Genomic DNA, 23364 nt, shown 5'->3' on the forward strand with positions numbered 1-23364 from the left:
TCCAGTCCGCCTTCCTCCGGGGCACACGGGGCTCCTCGGGCCAGCCCCCTGCATTACAGCCAGAGACAAAGGAAGCCCCCGCGTGCTGCCCCTTGGCCACCGCCACCCTTTCCCTGCCCGCCCCGGCCCCCCAGAAAGCAGGCTCAGAGGCAGGCTGGGTCAGGTCACACGCTGTATTAGCTGCCACGCAGGGCAGCGGGGCTGCAGGCATCACAGACAGCCGATGACAACAAATGGTACACGGGTAACATGACAATGTCCACGACACGGCACGAGCTGCTCCATGGGGACAGGTCCACGCGGCGAAGCGGTGCCGGTGGCGATGCCAGAACCGAGGGCGAGCAGGACAGGAGAGCCTGGGATCCCGGCTGCTCCCTGCTCTTGCCCCGTTGGTAAGACCCAAAGCCCCCTTCCCCGCCAGAGAAAAGCCACGCGAGGTTTCAAAAGACAAAAGCAGTTGCCTGCCACTTTCAATCGCAAAAAAAAAAAAAATAACAATAGCAGTTATTCTGAAAATCCATTACAAAGCAGAGGTTGATAGTTCCCATATATAAATGCCACCCCCCACCCCCATCTCCCTACTCACTGAATAACTATCCCCAGGAAAAAAAAAAAAAAGAAAAAGAAAAAAAAAACACTTAAATACAAGTTCATAAATATTAAATCATGAAAAAAATTGAGACTTGGTTTTCTTCCCTCCTGGTAAAAAAAAAAAAAAAAAATGAGTTAGGAGGGAAGGTAAGAAACAGTGTCTAATATAGACAGTTATTTCAGCTATAAAGTGTAACCTGCGGGGTAGAGTCAGAGGTAACAGGGAGGGAGAAAGGAAGATCCACCCGAGGTGTCCCGGAACCGATCTTTCCTCCCACCCACAGGTCTCGCTGGGACGATGATTGGTGTCGAGAGGTTTGAGAGCCCTTGAGAACCCAACAGCCAGCTTCCGAGCAGAGGCTGTTCTCACACTCCAGCAAACCCCTCTGGATCCGGAACATCCGGAGTAAGGCCATTCCACTTGGTCTTTCAAAAAAAAAAATTTTAAAAAGAAGTTTTTTTTCTTAAAAAATATCAGCTTGCGTCACATCCACTTTAATTAAAAGCTTGAAGTGGAAGGTGGGAAGAGACTTGGCTCTGAAACATCAACTAAAAACATCCCCTTCTACACCACTACATTCTTGGTTTCCTTAGCAATCATTGCTAATTAGCATAGAAACCCCTTGCACTGCTGCAAGGGCAAACTTTAAATTACTTTTTATATAAAAAAGAACAGAGGATTCTAACCCACCAGGAACATGGGGAAGAGTCACTTCATTTCTTAAAAAAGCATTTAGTGAAAATAAAGATCAGTCCAACATCTCTGAGATCTCTAGGAAGTGTCTGCAGCCCGTATCAGGGAGGCGTCGCCACAGCCTCATGCACAGGGGGAATGGCCACAACAGAACCATGCCTCCAGCTTTTTTTTTTTCCTCTAAATGGGGCTCAAAATGCACCGCACTCTTGTGGAGGCAGACGTCTGTCTCAGCGCACACAGCAGGCAGCCATTTAGGCAGGTATCTCAATCCTGAGCCATCGAGAGCATCGGTGCCACGCACGGTTCCGCATAGCTGGCCAGGCTGCAGGCGGAGATATCAAAAGGGAGCTGAGCTATAAAAACCGTAAGTTTTGCGAGCGGTGCCCACAACAGAACGTAACAGCAGGCTGGAGGGCAGGGAAGGGAACTGAGCAGGCTAGTTTTGGTCCATTTGCTTAAGAAATACTGAAGGCTTTAAAAAGTGTGCCCGTTACAAAGATCTCCCTCCATCAGTTACTTTGTGGGGAAGGAAACATGGCAGGGACAAAGACACTCATTTCAAGAACAAGGGACAACGCAATCCAAAACCTCCCTGACATCTCAAAAGCTTTCATCTTCAAAATCCTCCAGGCTAGGGAGCACAACAGAACACCCCTGCTCTCCACCTCGCTGTCTCAGGAGACGACTGCCACCGGGAGCAGGTATCGGGGAGAGGGCTCCTTGCGGTCAGCGCCCCTCGCTGCCTCTCACCCGGGGCATTTTCTGGTAGAACACCGAGAAGCTTATTTATTAAAAAAGAATGACTATACTGCAGGACTAAAAAGAAGTGATATGACTGAATTCAAGGAAACTTTTAAATTAAAAACTCGTTTAAAATACAAAACAAAACCACACTGCTCTGTCGCAAGCTGCCCCACTGAGCTTCTAATGCCCGTTTCCCCCCAGAACTCGGAAGAGTTGCCTGTTCTTGCAAGGTTTGTGGTGTTGGCATCACAAGTAGATAACTCCCTGAAAGTCAGATCCCTTTTCCAGAGGCCTTCAGCCCATGTGGAGCAGCTCCTCCTCCTCCCAGCAGCCTGCTTTGCTCCTGCCAGGCTTCAAAAGCAAGGAGGACAGGGGGGACACAGCGGCGCCTGATGCGCTCTGCGGTAAGGAGACTTCAGGCGTCCTGAGGCTCAGCTGTGCTGGCCCAGCCTCATATAACACTACCTCGCTATGTGTAACCCAGCCTTCCAGCTTTTAGGTTTCAGTCCAGATAAAGTTTCTAAAAAAAGAAAAAAAAAAGTCAGCAACGGGGGCTGAAGGTTTGTCAGACTCCAGACCACGCAGCGCACAGAACCATCTGCTTCCATCGCAACGGCCTCGGTGTTGCCTCACTGAAAAGAGAAAAGAGGGGAGATGCTGAGGAAGAGCAGCAGAGATTTCCTGACTGGTCTGCTGAACTTTCTCCACCCCGGGAGAGGCAAAGCAAATGGGGATGCTGAGCTCACTCGTGGTCAGGCTTTCCCGAACCAATGCCTTACACTAACACAGGAGGGGCTGTGAGTGTGTCCTCCCCCGCTAGGACAGCAAAGTCTGGGTCAGCTTCACCCACTTTTATCTCTGCCGCCCAACCCACTCTTGGCCCTTGGAAAAGAGGAATGTCTCTGCTTTGCCTCCCACCTTATCTAATGTAAAGCTTTAGGGGTAGCAGATTATCACTAAGAGGATGAACAGTGCCCAGCACAAGGCAGACCGAGCCGTCACATACCGGAGGAAAACGAACACGTGTTTCCTGCTCCAGTCACTTCTCACCCACCCAGCTCCACGCCTGCGCTCCCAGCACCTCTGGGGAGCAGCAGAACCAGAGCCACGTAGCCTGTCACTGCCCACCCACCTACAGCCCTGCTCGCACCCTCCTCAGAAGCACAGTACTCACAAAGCTTATCTCCGTCTCCTGCAGGTCTTCGAACTGTTCCCTCAGTTCTGAGGAGTGCTCGGGTATTGAAGGCCCTGGGGAGCCGCTGGGGAAACAGAAGGGGGAGACCTGTAAAGCAGTTTATAAGAATGAGCTGTCAATAAGTCACATTTCTTGGTTGCCCTGCTGCACCCAGCACACTGGAACATCCCAGCACGTCACAAAGGCTTTGTTAGGCAGGTTTAGTACAGTCACAGGCAACACGATCCTTGCAGGGCCAGGCACCTGAAACAACACCTAGAAAAATCAAGCCCCCAGTCCAGGTGACTTCATACATCAGGAACAAGCACTTTTTGTCAGCAATTCTTCACACAAGTCCTCAGGCACCTCAACAACAGGAAAATGCTCGCGGGTGGAAACAGTCCAGGGTCCAAGTATCCACGAAGCACCACAGAACAGCAAGCCTCAGCCTCTACAGGCAGAGGCACCTCTATTTGAAAAAGCCCCTGGCAAACCTCTTGTGCAACGACTGTGAGCTACGTCGTGCTTGCAGGATGCATCACTGTGTGCACACAGCGCCTGTCAGGACACCGTGCAGAGAAAAGGGGCCGGGCGTGCGTGCGTGTCCTGGAACACTCACTTGAGCCCAATATCCCTTGTTATATCCCTTGTTATCTCCCCATTTCTTTCATGAACCTGCAGAGATAAACGGCCACCACCAGCTGGCCAAGGAACTCCAGCTCCCAGCCCGGGTCTTGAGCCCTTCCCCACTCGGGGCACGGTGACCACGGCTCCTCCTCACCCCTGGGAAACACACGGGCAGCAGTCGGTCTGTGAAGGCGGATTTCACTTAGCAGGCACGGCTCTCCTGGCGACCGGGGGCTTTAGGAGCACCTCCTGCAAGCATCACCCAGGGCTTGGCAAAGCCTGCCCTCCCCGCTGGGATGCCGCCGCCTGCTGCCAGAGCACAGAAGCACCGAGCTGCTCAGTCCTCAGGCGGCAGCACTCCACGCAAACAGCCGCGCATCGGGAACGCCTCTCAGCCGTGACACCAGCCGTCCTCATCAGGAATGCAGAACTCCACCTCCCTGCCTGATCACGCTCACCTATTTGCCTGCTTACTCTGAGCTGCTCTGGCTTCAGCTCCCCCAGAGTGCTCTACCTGGCGACTCTCTGTCTCTGACCTAGGCAGGATGATCAGTGTCAGTCGCCGTGCATACGGCCCTCGAGGCTGGGCTCATTAACCCTAGGCAGCGGGATCGATCACAGCGCTCAGGAGAATAACGAGCCCCTCTAAAACACAGACCGACAACCCCTGGAACTCCTTGCCAGGGACGCGGGTCAGCAGCTGCTGCTCACAGCAGCACGTGGTGCTTCAGCTCCTCACCCACCGCGACGCTTCTGCCAGAGGCTAAATGCCAGAGCCGGGCTGCAGCGGGGCCGTCCCAGCCCACCTGCCCTTCCCAGAACCAGAGCAGGCTGCTGGCGGCCCCTTGCATACCGAAGGAAGTCTTCCTCCCTCGTTCAGCATCACGCCCTCCTCTGCAGCTTCAGGGTTTGCAGCCAGCAGGTGCTCAGCCCCAGGATGGGGGCGGTGGTGCTGGAGCAGTCACCGGGCCCAGCCCAGGCAGCCGGGCAGGGAGAGGCAGCTCCGCCAGCACCCCGTGGGCCCCCGCGCCTGCGCGCTCCGCTCACCCACCACAAAGGGCACGGCTCCAGCACACAGGCTGCACGCAGAGGGTGCACGTGGCCACAACAGGGAGGCAGCCACGAGGCTGTGCGAGCACCCCCAGGAAGGCTGAGCTCCTCCTTAAAGGCAGGATCCTGCCTGTCCCCCCGCCTGCTCCTTCAGGTGGGCTCCCTCCCCTTCGCACAGGGCATTTAAGAGGTCACCCCCCCCCCCAAAGAGTGGTAAACACCCCACTAGACCAGCTGATTCTGTAGAGAGGGAAAATTCCTTTTTAAACCCTTTCAACGAGTTACGTCATTAAAAAAAAAAATCAGTAATTTGCAAATTGCTTCCATTTTCAGGGTTTGCAGAGCTTTACAGCTCTCCCACAACCACACAAGTGGATTTAAGCCTCTGACAACAGGCTCAATGTGGGGAGCTCACAGAGCCTAAGGCCCTAAAGATCCCACATGGGAGAAAACATTAACCTGTTCCCTGTCCTCGATTTCAGTACCTCTGCCTGCTGACACTTTTTTTGCTGGCAGAGAGTAAGCGAGCATGTGCTCGTGTGCCTGCAGGGTATGGGAAGCGGTGTGCTCGGCCCCAGAGGCACTGGGACAAACACAGATGGGGCTTGGCACCCGGGGAACCACCCAGGGCTGAGCTTGGAGGAGCCGCAGGTCTGATCCCGTACACCAGACCACAAACAGCGTCAGAGCCACGAGCTGCAAGGACTCCATCTGGAGAGGTTTTACCACCGAGCCTCACAGACACGCCAAGGACGGACAAGTCTTCGCACAGGGACCCACCCTGCTACAGTACCATGTTTTGGGAGCAAATCGTACAGAAACTGTAAACACTGGCCAGCAAAAAGCACCAGGCCAAATCTCCGGGTACCTCTCCCTGAACACACCCTCCAGACAGAAGGTTTCAGGCAGTCTGGGTCCTCCCCTCACCTAGGCAAGAAGATGCCGGTAGCTGCTCTAGTCAAATCCTTTGCTGAGCTGTCAGCTTTATGCACTTGTACGCCCACTGACCTACGTAGAGATTGAAGGAGAGAGACCTGCAGTTAAGTGAAAAGAACGCCTCAGGCATGCTGAAGTACTGGAAAGGAGCAGCTCTGGTTTCGGATCCCTAATGAGAAGTTTCCAGGTTTTACAGAGAGAATAAAAGGTGTTAATTACAATTTTATCTCGTTCTCCTGCAGCTCTGGACAGAGCAGCACTTTGATCAGTGCCATGATGCAGGACAACGTGTCAGGAGTGATGAAGATAGATGGTTTATGATCGCTTCCAAGGAAGAGAAGTTAACACCTCAGAAAAACTTCTGTGCAAGGGATCGTTCTCTGACCACAGCTCCTCCTCGTACTCTTCAACCACTTCAGCAACACACAAAACATTCACAGGCAGCCATCCTCTCCCTCACAGCTCTCCATGCACTTCAGCTCCTGAGGTATTTTGCGCTGTGCCTGCACACAGCCCTGCAGCCTCCTTCCCTGAGGAGCTGCAGGAGCTCCACGCTCTCTAAATCACTAAGTGGTGAGAGAGCCCAACGCTCTGAGAAGTGCAGCAAGGCAGGTGGGTCACTTTCAGTACCATCCATGGCCACGTTCAAGTTCTTCAAGTACATCCTGGCAGTGCCACTTCCACCAACTCACTTTAACCAGCACAGTTATCTCAGCTCCAGAACAAAGCCATTAAATACAGAATGCACAAGGGACTAAAAGCCACTGGGACCCCCACACAGCCCAAGCAGAAGATGCAAGATCACATTGTCTGCAAAAGACTGCACGCAGGAACGGTGACAAAATGTCCCCCCGAACATGCTTGAACTGACAGAATTGAACTTGCTCATCACCACAGAAGGACCACTCAAACGGGTATTTCCGCAAACATGCCAAAAAACTAAGCACCACAAAGCAGCACAGAGCCCCCTGTGGTTCATGAACCTGACTCACAGGAGCTGCTGGCCTGCCATGCACCAGAACGGCGAGAGCCTTACCTGTTTGCAGGCGAGTTGAGGCCTCCACTGCCCAAGGAAGAAGTGGACAGGGTCGTCGCGACGGAATCGCTGTTAGCTTCATCTACTGGCAGAGTCCTGGGCAGGAGATCTGGACGACCAAGGTGGGAACCTGAGTTGAAGCACAGACTGTTCCATCACCAGAACACACTAGCCACGGGTCAGGATCTGAGCTGGATCCCATCCGAGACATCTAAGACATTTGAGCACTGAAAAATAGCCCTGCCTTCAGTTCTCTGCTTGGAGTCTGACGCTCCACAAGCCTGCCTAGCCCAACTGACCTAAATCCCATGGCATGTGCTGTTGGGAAGAGACCAGTCACCTGAGACTGCCGTACAGCCTCAGCCCAGTTTCTGGCACCTATGAACCCAGAAAACAGACCCTGCCCCTAGCAGGACTGCAGAACCACACGGAGGCGTCTTGCACAGCTCAGGAGGCAGAAAGCTTTGATTAGACAAACACAAGCTGAAAAAGAACTTTGCTAGGATTTTTTTTTTTTGCACCCAGGTACCAACCTTGCTCTACATCCACCTCTGTCGTTACTTGTGCTTTTGTCTCACATGACATATGTGACTGGAAAGGCACTCCTCCCTGACAGCTTCGACGAGGAACTGCGGTGCCAGAACGGCTCTTCTTAGAAGGGGATGGCTTTACTTAAAGACAAAGAACAAGGCAGCACTTTAGTAACACCCCATACTCAGGAAGGAGTAAAAGACCTGACACAGCAACTTTCCGGTGACAGAGACTGGAACAAGGGCTGTACTCTGAAGGAACATTTTGATGGAAGAAACAGCTCCTATAATGTCACATTTGTGAAGCAAGAACAATCTAGGTGGAAGAAAGAGGTGACATAGCACAGCAGACTTCCTAGAGGTCTTACATGCTGTCATTCACCTTCCCAAACCACAGCTGCTGCGCAAGAAGCCAGAAACAATGGCAATTGCCAGGGGTACGCCTGCACAGAGGTACTTACGTGGTATTTTCTTGAATGCTGTGTTGCACATGAACCGTTGGAATCTTTCAGCATAGAAGCTGGGTCTGTGCACAGACACAGTGTCCTAAAAGGGATAAACATTAACACGTGAATCTTAATTAGTAAGGGATTACAGTTAACATGAGCTTCTTTCCCACTGCTAACCTTGACACATGCTACATTGGACTAGGAACAGTCAGGGGTTCTCACAGTGCCAAGAGAGCTGTGAGAAACAGATTAGAGTTCTGCCTTACATACAAAGCAATCGATATTTGTTAAGAAATAAGTGGATGAAAAGCATTAACAAATCTGACGCTACCTAGAAAATACTACTTTTATTTTAAAAGGCAAATACACATGCTCCTTAGGAAACCAGGATCCTGTGCGCAGTGAGCTGGTATTATTGAAAAACCATTGAAACAGTGGAAGTTTTTACTCCTTACCCCATCGTGTACAAGGGCCTTCCAAGAATGCTCTAGCTTCTTGACAAATCTGAAAAGGAAAGAATTCAGAACAATTTTCAAACCAATCCACGTATGATGTAACGCACACTCATTACTGAGCCTGCCTTTTGACAGCAGTGGCAAACACCCCAAACAACTGACTACTCTGGCTTTAGATTCTCTTCATTGTCCCACTCTGCAGCTGCCAGGGCTGCCCGAACAGCTCACTGTCCTGCACTGCTTTCCTGTCCCTGCTGCACGGTCCCAGGCTTCCTTCACAACAACTTTGCTCACTGCATCTGTCCGAGAGGTGACTCAGCTCCCTAATTCAGCAGAAAACTCTCTTTGCAGGGTGAGTGAACGGAGTGACCCTGAGGGAGGGTTCAGAAAGCACTGGAGTCAGCACTAGACAAGAGAACTAGCGCTGGGCCATCAGCACAGCCGTAGTAGAGCAAGACCTGTGCCCTCAGAGCTTGTTGGAACAGCACCTCGCACCTCGTGAAACCGCAGCTTCAGTGTTTCGGGGCAGAGTTGGGGGGCAAGCGGAGAGTTTCAGAGGCGTAATTAACACGGATAGTTAACTCGCTGACTTTTAACAGACTCTGTATGTATGTAACTTCCTGTATATTGTATTTGAATATAAATAGAAGGTAAGCCTTATACCTATTTTTACTTACACAGGGAGAAGTGGTTATGGCCATTTTAAGCCACCACTAGTTTTTCCCTCGCCACTTCCTGCACAGTGCCTGTGCACAACAACCACAGCATACAAAAAAAACACTTCATGAGAGTAAATCCATTCTGGGAACATGAAATAAGCATGGTAAACAAGGCCTGGAAAGCGATCCCCAAAAGCCCAACTTCAAGAAAATAAAAAGAAATGAAGGTGGTTAATAAAACACATTTTTTTCTTGAAAGCCAGTCCTGACAAACAAGCAGGGACAGACAATGCTGTGAAGTGATTTTCACTCTTGGGTGATACGCAGCCATTACTCAATGTCTCTTACCTGTAGGACTGCAGCACATCGATGATGCCAATGTAAAGGAGCAGTCTCTCCCCCTTCGCATTACGGGCTGGAATGCCTCCCATCCTAGAAGAAGACAGAGCACAAACATGAAACAGGGTGTTCTCACACCCTGCTGCCTCTCTCAGGCTGCCTGGCGTGGGCTGAGTATTATGTGAACTATTTAACAAGCATCAACACGCAGGAGGCTCCTCCTGTTCAGCTAACAAATTGGGGAAAACGAATCAGAGCAGAACATTTCAGTAAGTTCACTCAGCCTCCCGAGAACTGCCCCCCTTTCCTGTCTGTATGCCAGTCTTACTGAAGATGAGGATTAATCCCAGCTCCTTTAGGAGAAGAGACCAAGCAACTGGAAAGAGCACCTACCACCATCCATACTGAAGATGGCAACTGGACTTTACGAGCTCTTAGTCTGATCTAACAAAGCAATCACTATGCCTCTTGGAGACAGATGGATATTAGCTATCTGAAGCTGCCAAAAACTGGTGAGCAGAGAACTCTCAAAGCCACCTGGAAGGCCAAAAGATCTTTTGCACATTAAGGAAGGGAAGTCAAAGCCAAAGCTAAAAGCACAAGAAGATTTGATATTGAGAATTCTCTGTCCAGCAATCCTACAGAGCCCAGTCTGCATCTAAATGAAGTCTCCATTAGGCAAGCTTGGATTTTACTCCTCGCTCTTGACAGTACCTCAGTGAGAACAGCAACACCGACACGAACTTACTGGTCATCAGTCTCTATGGTGCCACCTCGCCGGGCCTCTCCTTGGATGGATTCCATGGCCGTGGAGTAGAGGGCCTTCTGGGCAGCAGGTCGCCGCGTATCGGCCTGAGACGTCCCATCTGCCAACGCGTGCTCTCTCTGTGCCAGATCAATGTTATGGATTGCCACGAGCAAGCTATAATCCATGATTTTAAAACTCTGCAGGACCTGGGCAGAAAGTCAACGAAGGCTCATTCAGTACTGCAAGCCCAGGGAAACTGTCAGAGCAGACATTTGCAACAGTGCAGTCAGCATTTCTGCCTAGAGCCCCGAGTGTATAGAGGGGATGACTTTTAATCCATTGCTTGTGCACACTCAGCTCATCTACAGATGCCAAAGGGAGTTACAGGAAAGCCACTGGTATTCCTCCTCTGCAGAAAGGGACCAAAACCTGGGGATACCACTGATTTTTGCATTGCTGCTTAGAGGCAGCTCACAGCTTGAGCCCAGGCTCAGTCAAGTCTCCTGCCCCTCTCCCCAGATCCTGCCCTGTTCCACAGTGCAACCTGAGCAGAGGGAGAGGAGACACTGCTTCTGTCCTCTGCCTCTACATACAGAGCTGTGTGCAACTGGGCTCCAGGTCTTCTTGTCCACACCACCATGAAAAAACAGGTTCTCTAGTCAACACCCCTGGTAGAGACTATGAGAATGACAGCTGCCACCCCATTTTTCATGGAAAAGGCTCAGAAAAAGGAAAGATCTCTCCATACTACTCTTCACCCCTCCACTTACCAAACAGTCTCTCTGTAACGTTTTGCACAGAGCATTATACATGTCTGAGTCTAAGAAGAGGCCATCAGGGATGTCCTGCATAAAATCCAAGTCCTTGTATGTTGGGAAGACCTTCTCCCGTTCCTTCTGGGATGCTCGGCGTTTGTAGGTAGAGCCCTTCAGGTCGTATTTCAGGTGCATTTTCACAGAGCGTGGCAGAAGGTTGTTCATCACAACAATCCGAATGTTTTTGCCCCCAGCTTGGACACAGTATAAGCCATAAAACTTTGGCAGCAGCGTCCTTGGGTTCTGGTTCAAGTTCTAAAGTGCCAAAAACACAAATACCTTCAAAGCCATCCTGGTTATTCACATGCTATGCAGAGGATTTATTTGCTCCTTCCTGTGCTTCTAAGCTGAAATGGAAATGGCAATGATTCAAAGCCATCACCAAAGAAGCTAAGAGACAGGAGCAGGTGAGCATGGGGAACAGATGGGTGATGCCTACTGCTAATAACCTCTTTGCAAAGCTGAATGGGTCAGATAAAGCTTGTAAACGCAAAAGGAATTTGCTGCTCACTCGCACAGAAGCTAAGCTGGGGAGGCCGCAGGGCAAAGGATGATCTTGTGCTTAGCCATTTTAAATTTGGCACTTAGGTCAAGCTAAGTACATCAGGACAAACAGATCGAAACTGTCATGGCTGTGGAAGACATTAGACAGAATTTTGAAGATAAACAACGTGCTTTTGAGGTACAATCAGAGCAAAAGTATTTGTGGGTTCAGAAGCAGTTTAGAGAATTCAGTTAATGGCTCCAACAGCATCAAAAGTCCTAAGGCACTTCTGTAAGGCAGGGCTGTCTCATGGCTAAATTCCCCTTTACAGAGGTGCCTTGAAAAGGTCAGGCTGTAAAAAGACATGAAGCAGTCAGATCACACACACATCATGCTTCAGGGTGGGATCCGATTTCTCTCCAAACTAAAAAAGCCTTTTTTTCCTGTAACTGCTTTCAGAAAATTAACATGCCTTTACTCCCAATGCTGCTGCTTCCATATACAGAAACCTAAAATCAGAGTTCTACAGCGGAATACTTCAGCTTTGTAGACAGAACCAAGCATAATTCTGGGAAAGGAAACGTAAGTACAAGGCACCATTGGCGTAACACTGCAGAAAGGACAGCTCACAGCAGCTCACAGCTGGTCACAAAGCCTGCAATCTTCTACAACCACCCAAGTCACTATGTGCAACGCAAGACTCCTATCCTAGTCTTGCGGTACCCAGGCACCCAAGGTTTGTGTCCTTCAGTGACTGTCTTTGCCTCTGGACAGTTGAGACAAAAGCTGTCAGTCCGCTGAGGCACAGACCAAACCTCCACTCACATCTACCAGGCAGCACGTAGCATTTTCTGTCACATTTGTACACAAGGGGGACACTTCCCTAGCTTCCAATGAAAGCCTCACCCCAGTGCCTTACCATATAGTAGCCAGGCAGCAGCTTCTGCAAGAACTCAGCCTCTTTGTGCTGAACTGTTTTGATGATAAACTCATCGTCACTGGATACATAGAAGAGGGATCCGCTGGCCCCGGAGTTAGAAAGTTCGATGAGTGGCTCACTACAGAGCGAGTACTGAGGAGAAGAAGATGAGAAAGCAGAGGTGAAGGAGACATCAACGGGAAACTGCAGTGCACAGGCTCTTCCTTTTAAAGATCAACAGAGTCAAACCCCAGGGTCACAGACAGCATCCAGCGCTGTGCCTGCAGAGCACTCTACAGCTCTGAGGAGGGGAACGAGGGCAAACATCCATCACAGAGCGTGCAACAAATGGGAACCTGGTACAACCAACACCTTACCAGATAGTCATCAGGTCGGATCCCAAACAGCTCCCGGAAATAACGAAAGGCCACTGGAGCGTAGGTTTTGAACCGAAAGTCATTGTAGTGATGAGCCGGGGTCAGGTTGCTCCCTTCACTGATCAAGGACAGAAGGGCATAGAGGTATTTGCATTTGTCAGGTTTCTTAAGAGACTACCCAAAAAGCAACCACCCACTGGCTGGCTGCCTCTAACACACTCAAGGGCTAAAAAGCACCCACCCAGGAGGGACACAAGGATGCACACACAACAGCAAGCCTGCAGTTGTTCACAAGAGCAAAGATGCTCACATCTGGGGAAGAGCCGGGCCTTTTCAGAGACAGGAGGTCAGGCAGGTGTCAGAGCTGGTCCATAAGCAGCACATGGTGCGGCTCTGCTCAGGAGACCTGTGCTCACTCCTGAAATCAACTGCCCAGGTTTGGTGCCGCTTTCTAACATGCGAGTAAGGCTAGAAACTAGTGCTGCTACTCACTACCAAAGCACGACACAGAAGAGAAAGCAAACACTGACCTTGGGAAGAAAATACTTTCTACTACGTAGAAATCTTGCATGAGAACATCTCTTTCAGGTTTGGTGCTCAAGCTTCCAACTGTGTGTGTAATGCCCAGCTGAATGGCACCTTTCAAGGCAGATGATGTCGTCTGGAGGGAGAGACAGAGAAAATGAGTCAGGCAACACAAAGCAGCAGACTGGAAACAGGAATGAAAGGAGTTAAAAAGAAAAGGGAGCCCCAAGCTTAAAGCAGCACTGTTAAACTGGGGTATTTTACACCCATTAGTTCCAGTTAGGGTAGTTTTACACCTGCTGGTTACAGCTTCCTTCATTTCCTTCCCAACGACCTGGATGCATTGTCCTATGGCAGTCTGCTCCAGAGAGAGGGTGCAGGACTGATCAGGCCCCAGCATGCCACGATGACAGGACGTTGAAGCTGCTGCCAAACCAGTGAATAGCCCGCTCTGCCAGAGCGCCTCTACATCCCTGATCACATCCTGCTTGACTCCTGCACTCTACCTGAGCTGAAAAGGACTTGAACTATCAATACCCAGCTGGCCTTCAGAAGACTGAATTCCATTTCCTCCTCCCACAGCGCTCATCTCTACAACCTGCAGTCAGAGAAGAAAGTCTGTCCCTGGAAGTTTATCTCGTTCCCCTACGAATAAAGACACATCTTGTCACCTTAGCCTGCCAGGTCGTGGAGCTACACAGTTCAAAGTCTACCCTTCCCCAGCTTGGGCAGACTTAGGTCTTCTACGGGGCAAGGCAGGCAGGGCCAGCACACAATGCACACTTCTGTCTGCTGCCACCTCCTTCCTCTGACCTTGCTAGGTCGTGGCTCTTTAACCTTAAGCAGCTCACTGTCATTTAAAAATACACAGCAAAGACATGAATCTCACTCCTGCATCCTGTGCACGAGCTGTCCGAGAACAATGCCAGACTGTGTTCTTGTAACAGCTACTTACATCAAGAGTCCTCTTCTGTCTGCACAGTACATGATCTCATCTCAGGCCACTGAGACGTGCTTCAGTCTAGCTCATGCTAGGGGCTGTTTTCCCAGCACAGCCCAGCTGAGATCTGCTCAACACCCCCACGTTACACGGCCTGTCAGCTCCCAGAGCACAGAGATCTGAACTTTGCTGTAACGCCTGTTGGAAATGTTGATGCTGCAGAACAGGTGCAAGTTGGATCTGTGTACAGCAGCTCACGGACATTTCACTTGGCTTAAACATACAGCAACCAAACCAAGAACAAGATTCAGGGCTCATGACCCAACTCATTTGTGTTTTTTTCCTCAAGCTAAACAAAGCTCAGCCCCCTGCGTAAGAAATCATTGCACATGAAAGCATTTCGCAGCTCAGCACTAGACCAGACCTGGGAAACGAGCATTTCATTTTTTTCATGTTTTTATTGAAAACAACAATACTCAAGTGAGCTGTGCAAGAGAGCACCTACCTTTTTATAGGTAGTCTCGCCTGTGGAATCCACTCCTCTGTGCCCTTTTTTTATTGTCTGTGAGCCTGGCTGGCCCGAGGAACCTGGCATCTAGGAACAGAGTAAAAGATGGTGAGAACGAAGTGTTCACGATCTCTCAGAGGCCCGTGGCTGCCCAGAACTGCCTGTCCTTAGCTCTGCTGTTCTCAGAGCTGGAAGCTGTGTGCTCCCTGCTGAAGGCCCAGGCCCCAGCCAGGCCTGCCCCGGGAGCAGCAGCGGCACTGGAAGGCCTCCAGAGAGCCGACTGACTCCTGCCTGACTGAGGCCTAGCCCGAGGGGTCTGCTTTCAGCCATGGAAGACATTTTTGGGTTTGTTTTATAATCGCCATCATCACAAACCCATCAGCTCTAAGAGAGTTTGGCCCAACCCCAGCCAGCCACCCTGCTGTTGCCAGTAAGGCTAATTCTTTGAGGAAACAGCTCAGGAAGGCTTCGAATTCTGCTCTGATTCACGCCCCAAGAACTCGCTTGACTCATTCTCTTCTGTTTAAACACATGCTGTTGTTAGCTGGTGTTTCTCAGTCAAAACAACCCGAATGTCTTGCTCTTGGCAGAATACCTATTTGGTGTTTTGGTAGCACAAGAATTGCTCGGTCCCAAGCTGGGTTTTTAAGGGCAGATTCTCTTCGTAAGGAGAGATCCTCTCATTTCCCAAAGGAATATTTGCAACTTACTGTACTTACCACTGCCTGGCTTACCCTTGTCTGCTCTCTGCAATCTTATTTAAGTCTGAAATTGGGCATTTTGAGCCTTCCCTCAGAAGTGATTCTCTTGGCCAGTCTGTCCATCAGAAACTTACCTCAGGGGTGAGCGATTTTTTGAAAGTAGATGATCCTGTCAAAACAACAAAGGCAAACTCAGAAAGAGTTAATCATTATCACGCATCACAAAAAAAAAAAAAAAGCAAGACACAGCGCCTCGCTTCCAGAGATTTCAGGCGTCTGAAAAGCACTGACTCATGTTTGATTTCTTCCCAGCTTCTCCCCTTACAGCAGAGAGGGTTTTTGTCAAGCCACAAGGAAATGCTATTTGGCTCACTGCTCACCCCTCCAGACCATGCCTGCGCCCACACGGCAGCACAGCCACGGGCTGGGGTCTGCTCAGCCAGCTGGACCCCAGCACCCCCCCTCCCGGGGGACCCCAGCACCCCCCGTCCCGGGGGCCCACGCTGCCCAGGGCCCGGCGGTTGTTTTGCCAGGCTGGGCACGGCCACACGCAGCCCTCTTGGTGCTCCTGCGCCCACCCACCACCCGCACGGCCCCTCCGCGCTGCGGACAGCCTGGTGCTGCCAGCTCCTCGAGCAGGATTTGCATTGCAGCAGAAGGAGCGGAGGCACTTAGCAGCAAAACCCAGCAGCCTTCTGATCCCCTTATCGACCGATCAAAGTTCTCATTTCCATACATATTAAACAAGAAAACAACAACACAACAAACGCATGTCATTAAGCAAAGCACAGCAGGACTGCCCCAGCCGTCCTGCCACCTCTGGGCTCCCTTTGAAGCCGGGCGCTTTGTCCCGACGGCTCCGATGCTCCGGGTGCTCCCCCAGCCCCAGCCCCTGCCCTAGCCCGGAGCCAACAGAGCTCAGCTCCATCCCCTTCCAGCACAGGAGACTGCGCTGCCTCAAGGCTTTTGGCCTTAAAAATCAGAATCATTTAGGTCAGAAAAGACCTCCAAGATCACCAAGTCCAACCATGCAACTTGCCAAGATCAGTCAGGATGCAGGGACAGGGCGAGCATCCCGGGCGCTGCGACGCAGCACTTGTTCAGCAGCAATTACAGCCTTCCTTTTTTAAACAAGTATCTGTAATTATGTAAATTGAAACCTCTAAAAGCCCCAGGATTCAAGCAATCCCGAAGCAGCACCACCAGCCTCATCACCTTGGAGATTAGCTGTGTTAATATTTAATCATCCGTGCGAGGCTGTATTCCACCAGGATTTAACTAGGATTGCGGGACCCGCAGCAGAGCAGATCTCTGCCACGCTGCCTTCATCGCACGAAGCAAGCGCTCCGAGGACGCAAACCAAGCCTCGGTTCAGAGCCCACGTCCCACGGTCCCCCCAGCAGCACCACGAGCAGTGAAGGGATCCGAGAGGTTAATTCTAGACAAAGCAAACAGAGCAAGGTTAGCTGGTCCCGTCCAAACCCCAATTCCCTACGTCCCTAAAGGTTTCTCTTTCCTCTCGCTCATGGCAGTGGGGCCGATCCCCGGGGCAGTCTCAGAGCACCCCTGGGAGCCCTTTAGGGAAGCAGAACGAAGCCGAGGCCGAGGCTGCCTGCCCTCCTCCAGCCTCAGCCGTCCAGGAGCCTCATCAGCAGCAATGGGCCAGAAATTCATACATCCAGGGAACAGATACTAGAAGAAAAGCTCAACAGAAGCTGTGATGATGGCAGCTCATCCGTCGGTTTGCACAAACGCTTTGCTGCGGGAGCACAGAACAAGGCACACGGGTCAGGTTCACACTTCACTCCTTTGTCTGGCACACGAGCATGCTAATTTGCCACAGCCGGGACAAATCCCCACTCGGCTCTATTTTTAAACAGAGCCGCTCAGACAAATTTTAGCTGCGCTTCACATTTTAGACGAAAATAAAAAGTGAAAATGTTAGCACACCCAAACACATCATCAGCCCAGCTCTCCAGCGCCTGAGCGGGGCCAGCCGAGCGCCAGGACACGTCACACTGGCATGCGCTCCCCTTCCTCCTCCGTCCTCCTGCTAACTTTAGGGTTTTGTCTCACCCCAGCAAACAGCCAGCATGGGAGAGGCTGCAGTTAGAAAAAAAGCCGGGCTCTCCCCAGAAAGGTACCGCTCTGGGTGCTCAGAGTCAGGGAGCAGCAGAAGAGCAGCCCCACGCCACGGCTCGCCACCTGCTCTGGGTGCTCCGAGGCACCTTTCCACCTGGCACCCCCAAAAAGCCTGTTGGGATCAGCCCCACAGGACCGCAGACGGACGTGGCAGGGAGGTTGCTTCTCTGCAAAGCACAGGCCAGGCAGAGCTGAGAGCAGAAAACCTGGCGGCAGCAGCGCTGCCGGCACGCACAAAGGCACCGAGCCGCCAGGGTGTCAGGAGAGCACTTCCACAGCACGTGTCAGTAAAACAGCATTGGGTGAGGGGGGAGCAGCCTTCCTCTGAGCTTGTTTAGAGAAAAACACCGAGTTCTGTCAGTCCTCGCAAGCCAAGACAGTTATGTAAGGTGGCATTTTGCTGCTGGTTACTGGAGAGGAGGAAACCATGCTTTATGCAATCCGTCTACCTCTTCGAAATGACTTCACCGAGCAGCACAAAAAGCTGAGATCTATACAAGGAAAAACAAAGAGGTTACACAGGGAACCGATACTTCAGCTACTCGAAGAAACTGCAGGTGTTTTTCCCAAGAAAGCACAAAAAGAAATAATATTTTCCCTAGCTAAGGTCCAAACTCCACAAGGAAAACGCCTCGCTCCTGACCAAGACCCCTTTGTGCAGAAGCCACGCGAGACAAAAACCCTCCTGTGGCTCCAGAGGAGCCCAAATACCCCAACCCACACCCATCAGGGCTGCTCTGAGAAGCTGCAGCAGTCGGGCCCGAGCCCGCAGGACCCCCTGGGACCACCTGCACGGCCCCCAGGGACAACAAACACTTGCAGGCACTTGAGCTCGGCCAGGTCGGCGGTGAGCAATGCTCTGAGGCTCTGCGTCGATAGCTTTGTTCCAATAGATGGTGTTAAGAACATTAAACCAAACGCATCAGGAGAGCTCGTGACCTCGGCCTCTAGACAAAGAGCTCCCACGTGCTGGCTGCAGGCTCTCGGGGGTCTCTGCTGCCACCGTTTGCTGGCAGACGGCAGCCCCGGCCGATGCCCGCGCCGCCGGTACTGCCCCGGCTCAGCGCGTCTCCCTCCTCTCCTCCGCTTGCTCCACGAGCCTGCTGGCTGCGGTGCAGGACGCTCCTCGAGTTGCTGGATTCTGCTGACGTGGACGCCGCAGCGAGCAGGGGACTTGCTGGGAAGAAGCCCAGGCAGATAGGGAAGACGCAGACTCTGGTAATTTTATCTGGGCTCTTCTCGCTGTTTTGCAGGAACAGCAAATGTGTCCTCGAGCTCCCTTCAGCAGCAGGCTGCCAGAGGCTGTCTGGGGAGGTCGGCATGCCCAGCCTGCAGCAACGAGGCAGCTTTTTACTCCAGGAGGCCAGGCAGAATCCAAGCCATGCGCACAGCCCCGCTCCGCAGCTGCACGGTGCGAGCTGCCCAGCGCTTTGTAGGGACCGAGACAAAGCCAGAAATGGATGAAGCAGCAGCCTGCTCTGTCCTGCGTGCTGCCCCAGGCTGGCAGAGGTGGGCACAGCTCCCCAGGATGGGGCTGGAGCCTTTCCCCATCACCTGGGGGCTGCTGACATCCTCCTGGTGTTTCGCCATCAGGGGCAGGTGGCTGTCCCCACAGCCCCAGGCAGCGGCACGCTTCGTGGCAGGGAGCGTGGGGGAGCCACCGGGGCTGGGAAGAAACCCATTCCCCTTCGCTTCTCACCAGCGCAGCTTGACCAAAGCCGGGTGGGAACAGGAGCAGTGCCAAGCAGACCCCCTTCTGCAGGCACACGGAGGCACGGCTCCGTCCCGACCGCCAGCCGGTTCCTCTCCACTGGAGCAGGGCTGGCAGACGGCCTCGGGCCTTGGCGAGGAGCTCCGTGCCCTGCCGTGCCCCACGGGGACAGCCCGGAGCAGCCCGCACCCACACCGCTTCTCAGGCAGCAACGGGAAAGCAGCCACCGCGCTGTTCCACGACCTGGGGCTGCGACGGTGCCAGCAGAAAAGGGCCGGGAGCAAGGAGCAGCCACCAGCTGCCCCAGAGCCTCCTGCGTTCCTTCCCCACCGCCCCTGGCCCCCCAACCCACAGCCCTCTGGCCCGAGCTGCGCCCTTCTGCTCCCCCCAGACAGGGGCTGGAGGCCACGCTGACGTCTCAGCACCGCTAACGAAGCCCAGCGAGCTGCCGGACCGCCGAGTGCTCGTTTTATTGCTTTTCCTGATGCTTCAGAGCAAAAATATCCCAGGGGAGGAGGAGCGACAGGATCTCAGCTTTCCCAGCCGCATTCCGGGGCGGGCTGCAGCGTTTGCTGAAGGCGTTTAGCACCTGCGACCCGAGGAGCCCTCAGACAAGAACGCTCCCTGGGATACCTGCTGGAAACTCCTGCCCGCAGCCGCAGGGACCCAGAGCCCCGCTCCCGGGCAGCTGGACCTGCAGGCACAGCCTCTGCCACCTGAAAACCAATCCCGCAGCTGCCCCGAGCCCACCGGTTACAGCTCGGCATTACCACACGTCTCCACGAGAACACTGCCACGATTTACAACTTCACCTGCTCCCCAGCAGCACCTACACAAGAAACATGGAGTCGCTGGGTTTTCCATGGCGCTGGCGGGTTTCACAGGCAGCTTCAGGGCTGTCAGACCAACGCCGGGGATACAAACCTTCACAGCAAAGGCTAAAGCGTTCCTCCTGCAGCTCATCCTGCGAGCAGTGCTGAGGGGTGCTGCAGAAACAGCCCCTGTCCCGGGGCAGCGCCGAGGGCCTCGCTCAGAGGCACCAGGACCAGCACAGCCCCTGCGCTGCGCCCCGGGCCTCGGGGAAGACAAACGATCGTTCTCCAGGAGAACAAAATGTAGGTCAGGCGCGAGGGATCCCCTGCCCCGGGAGCGCTCTGCTTTAAGCAAGGCAGAGCCTGCAGGGACGTGGCGAGGTCGCACGTTTAATCACTGCACTCACACAGCGAGCGAGAAGGGCCGTGAGCGGTTCGCGCCTCTCATCGCACTCCATCGCAGGGCCCCCGCGCCAGCAGCTCTTCAACGCCCCGGAGAGGCGGCTTTTACTTCCCAAAGGGGAATTTGGACACCTCAGGAGGTGGCACCACGGCTCCCTGGTGCCCCCACCAAAGCGCACGGCTCCCGCTTCCTTCCTCGCCGCTGCTTTGCTGGATGAGCTGCCGGAACACAGACACACTTGGCGTTACTCAGCCGAGCCAGTGCTCATCTTTGTTCTCTCCACGGCGATCCTTTGTCTCCATCCTGAAGACGAGGCAGCTTTGCCCAGGGCCGGGGCACCACAAGCAGGTCCCACAGCCACCGGCGCGCTCCCGGCAGGGCCGGTGACAGCAGGACCCAGCTCACGCTGCCGACTTTTGACAGGCACCGAGGCCTCCTCAGATTCCATGAATGTTTGTCAAGAAGAGACTTTTACAACAGAGGCGAGACTCGAAGTCATCTGACGTCCTATTTTAAGCCCGAGGATGATGAGCCATTCAGATGTTTCTGTTTAATCAACCGATCTTTCCTCCCGCGTGCTCGGTCTCGGCGAGGTGGGCCCGAGGCTTTGTCCCCCTTGCAGGCACCGGAGGGGGGGAGCTGAGGCTCTGTGGGTGTGCTACGCCTCCAGCGCGGGCTCGGGAGCCTGCTCTCAGCTCACTGCAGAGGTGTCGGCAGGATTTTCCTGCCCACAGAAGTGACTGAGCCATTTTGAGAGCGATTCTTTTGTCTGTGGATGTCAGGGAGGGGCCTGAAGCCAGGGTGACAATGAACTCTCAACTCTCTCAGATCCGTAATTACAAAGCAGTCGCTGCACCAAAGGCACAAAGAAGCAAACAACTGAAATCCCACATTAGCATTTTTGGCACATGCTGCTTCAAAGTGAAAGCAGCAAAATGAGAAATCCTCCTGGGTGTTTCCCCGGGGAGCCGAGCATGCGGCAGGGCAGGGCCACAGGAGAGGAGCAGGGGGCGGATGGGAGGAGGAAGGGTGGGACTCGAATCCTTCTCGTCCCCTTTATTTCAGCTGGAAGAGGCCGGTAGCTGAGTAATCAGCCCCCAGGGCGAACCACGCCGTGTGCCACTGAGGGTGGACAACAAGCCCTGGTGGGGCCCGGGATGGGTTGAGGTTTACCATGGCGAAAAGCCTCACATCCCCACGAACACCGTCCCCCTCTGCCCGCAGAGCTGCTCCCCCTGCTCTCATCGAGCTTCACGCAACGGCCCCGAGGCCAAAGCGAGACAGCAGAGCGAAGCCCTGGTCACCTCTGCAGCCCAGTGCTTGCTCACGGCCCTGATACCACACGGAACTCACACCCGGCCAGACCAGCGAGGGCCTCGCACTGCCAGGACCGTGGTGACAGCCAAGCCAGGCCCAGGCTCGGCGCAGGACGCCAGCCCCAGGAGCTCTGCGGGGTGCCCATCGCAGCTCCCCTGAGCCCCTGCTCCCAGGGAACTGCCCCAGCTCGGGGAAGGGGGCGAGCGCCCAGAGAGGGGCCCCGGTCTCCCCAGGACGGCGCCAGGGCTCAGCGCCTGCACCGCCAGGGATGGAGCACGGCAACGTCCCGCACGTATCGCACACGTCACGCAGAGGCTCTTTCATAACTGGGATTCGAATCCTGTGGGAAACGCGTTAGCCAACACCTAGCTACCTGGAAAGCAAACAATGGCAATTATTCCAGCAGGAAGGGAGAAGAGATTTACTCGTGCACTCGCATATTTTCTGCCAAGTAAAGCTCTTGAAACCCTCTGAGCCCTGCAAGCTCTCTGGAGCCGGCTCCTCCTCCCCAGGTCAGGGGACAGGCAGAGGGAGCAGCTCCCGTTCTGGAAGGCAGCCCCACAGCGGGGCGAGGAGAGGACCCCAGGGCCTGGCCCCGAGCTGTCCCAGCAGAGCTCCAAGCAGTCTGCCCCTCCTCCCAGAACCGGCTTTATGGGCCCAACAGGTCCTACGGCTCCGCTGCCCGCTCCTGAGCTGAACGAAGACCAAGCAGGGATGCCAGAGACACGTTTCCAAAACTGCCTGGTGTGAGTGGTGCACGGACCCGGCTCGGAAGGTAGAAAATCCGACAGCTGCACCCGTCGCTGCCGGCCGAGCAGCGCTTCAGCAGCCCCGCTGTGACAATCACGGTCGGTTCCCTTACGGGGCGCCCAGCAAACGGCCCCCAAACGCTGCTACAGGAGGGCAGGGGCAGGGCCAGGCCCCCACCGAGCCCAGGCTCGCCCCGAACGCCCCCCCCCCGCCTTTCTTTTCTCCCCGCCCCCCCCGTGCTGTGACCGGGGAGCCGAGCAGCTCCTCCGCGGGGCTCCGCTCAGCTCCCTGCGTGACAGGACACAAAAACCCCGCGGCTCCCAGCGCAGGGACCCCGCCAACCGCGAGCTGAGACCTGCCCGGGGGGGCCCAGCCGCGAGGAGCGGGCCCGGGGGGGCAGCACTAGAGGGGGGCAGGGCCCGGCCCCCGCCGCCAGGACGCCCCCGGCCCCCCCCCAGGCCCCGGGGACCGGGCTGAGGCGCGGCGGGGGCGGGGGCCGCGCTCCCCCCACCCCCACCCCCACCCCAGGACCCCCCCCACCGGCCCGGCCCGGTCCCGGCCGCGACCCCCCAGCCCCTCTGGGGTCCCGCCCCCCCGCCCGGCCCTCCCCGGTCCCCCCGTACCCCCCAGGCCGCCGCCGCCGCTGCCGCCCGGCTCGGGCCCCGCCGCCGCCATCTTGCCGCTCCCTCTCCTCCTCCTCCTCCTCCGCCGGCTCGCGCCCGGCCCCGGCCCCGCCCCCCGCGCCAGGCCCCGCCCCCGCCGCTCCGGCCCTCACCACCCAGCCGCGGGCGCGGGGGGAGGGAGAGGCGCACGCGCCGCCGGAGCGGCTCAGCCCCCCTCCTACCCCCGCTCCCAACTTGGACTCGCCCGCTCAGCGCATGCGCCCGGAGGGGAGAGGCGGGGGGGGAGGGAGGGAGGCGGCCCC

The 23364-nt window shown here is 54.4% G+C and overlaps 1 protein-coding gene across 5 annotated transcripts; it reads right to left on the reverse strand.

Annotated features, from left to right (window-relative positions):
* Positions 1 to 159: 159 nt before the first annotated feature.
* On the reverse strand, positions 160 to 23138 carry PIP5K1A (phosphatidylinositol-4-phosphate 5-kinase type 1 alpha; the record flags this gene model as incomplete). Of its 5 annotated transcripts, none has more annotated exons than XM_082780987.1 (16): positions 160 to 2552; positions 3207 to 3291; positions 6856 to 6964; positions 7389 to 7526; positions 7847 to 7931; positions 8290 to 8338; positions 9297 to 9380; positions 10036 to 10241; positions 10806 to 11105; positions 12254 to 12406; positions 12631 to 12748; positions 13161 to 13291; positions 14601 to 14690; positions 15439 to 15473; positions 17896 to 17937; positions 23063 to 23114. In XM_082780987.1, 16 exons carry the CDS (start codon positions 23112 to 23114, stop codon positions 2535 to 2537), a joined length of 1695 nt encoding a protein of 564 aa, XP_082637113.1. In that variant the 3' UTR covers positions 160 to 2534. The 5 variants fall into 5 exon arrangements, with proteins under 5 accessions (XP_082637113.1, XP_082637116.1, XP_082637112.1 ...); XM_082780990.1 differs by having other exon boundaries at positions 160 to 2664; positions 3207 to 3314; XM_082780986.1 differs by having other exon boundaries at positions 160 to 2664; positions 6856 to 6985.
* Positions 23139 to 23364: the final 226 nt, after the last annotated feature.

Source organism: Aythya marila, assembly GCF_965140915.1.
Source record: "Aythya marila genome assembly, chromosome: 29".
In the NCBI taxonomy this organism is placed as follows: domain Eukaryota; kingdom Metazoa; phylum Chordata; class Aves; order Anseriformes; family Anatidae; genus Aythya; species Aythya marila.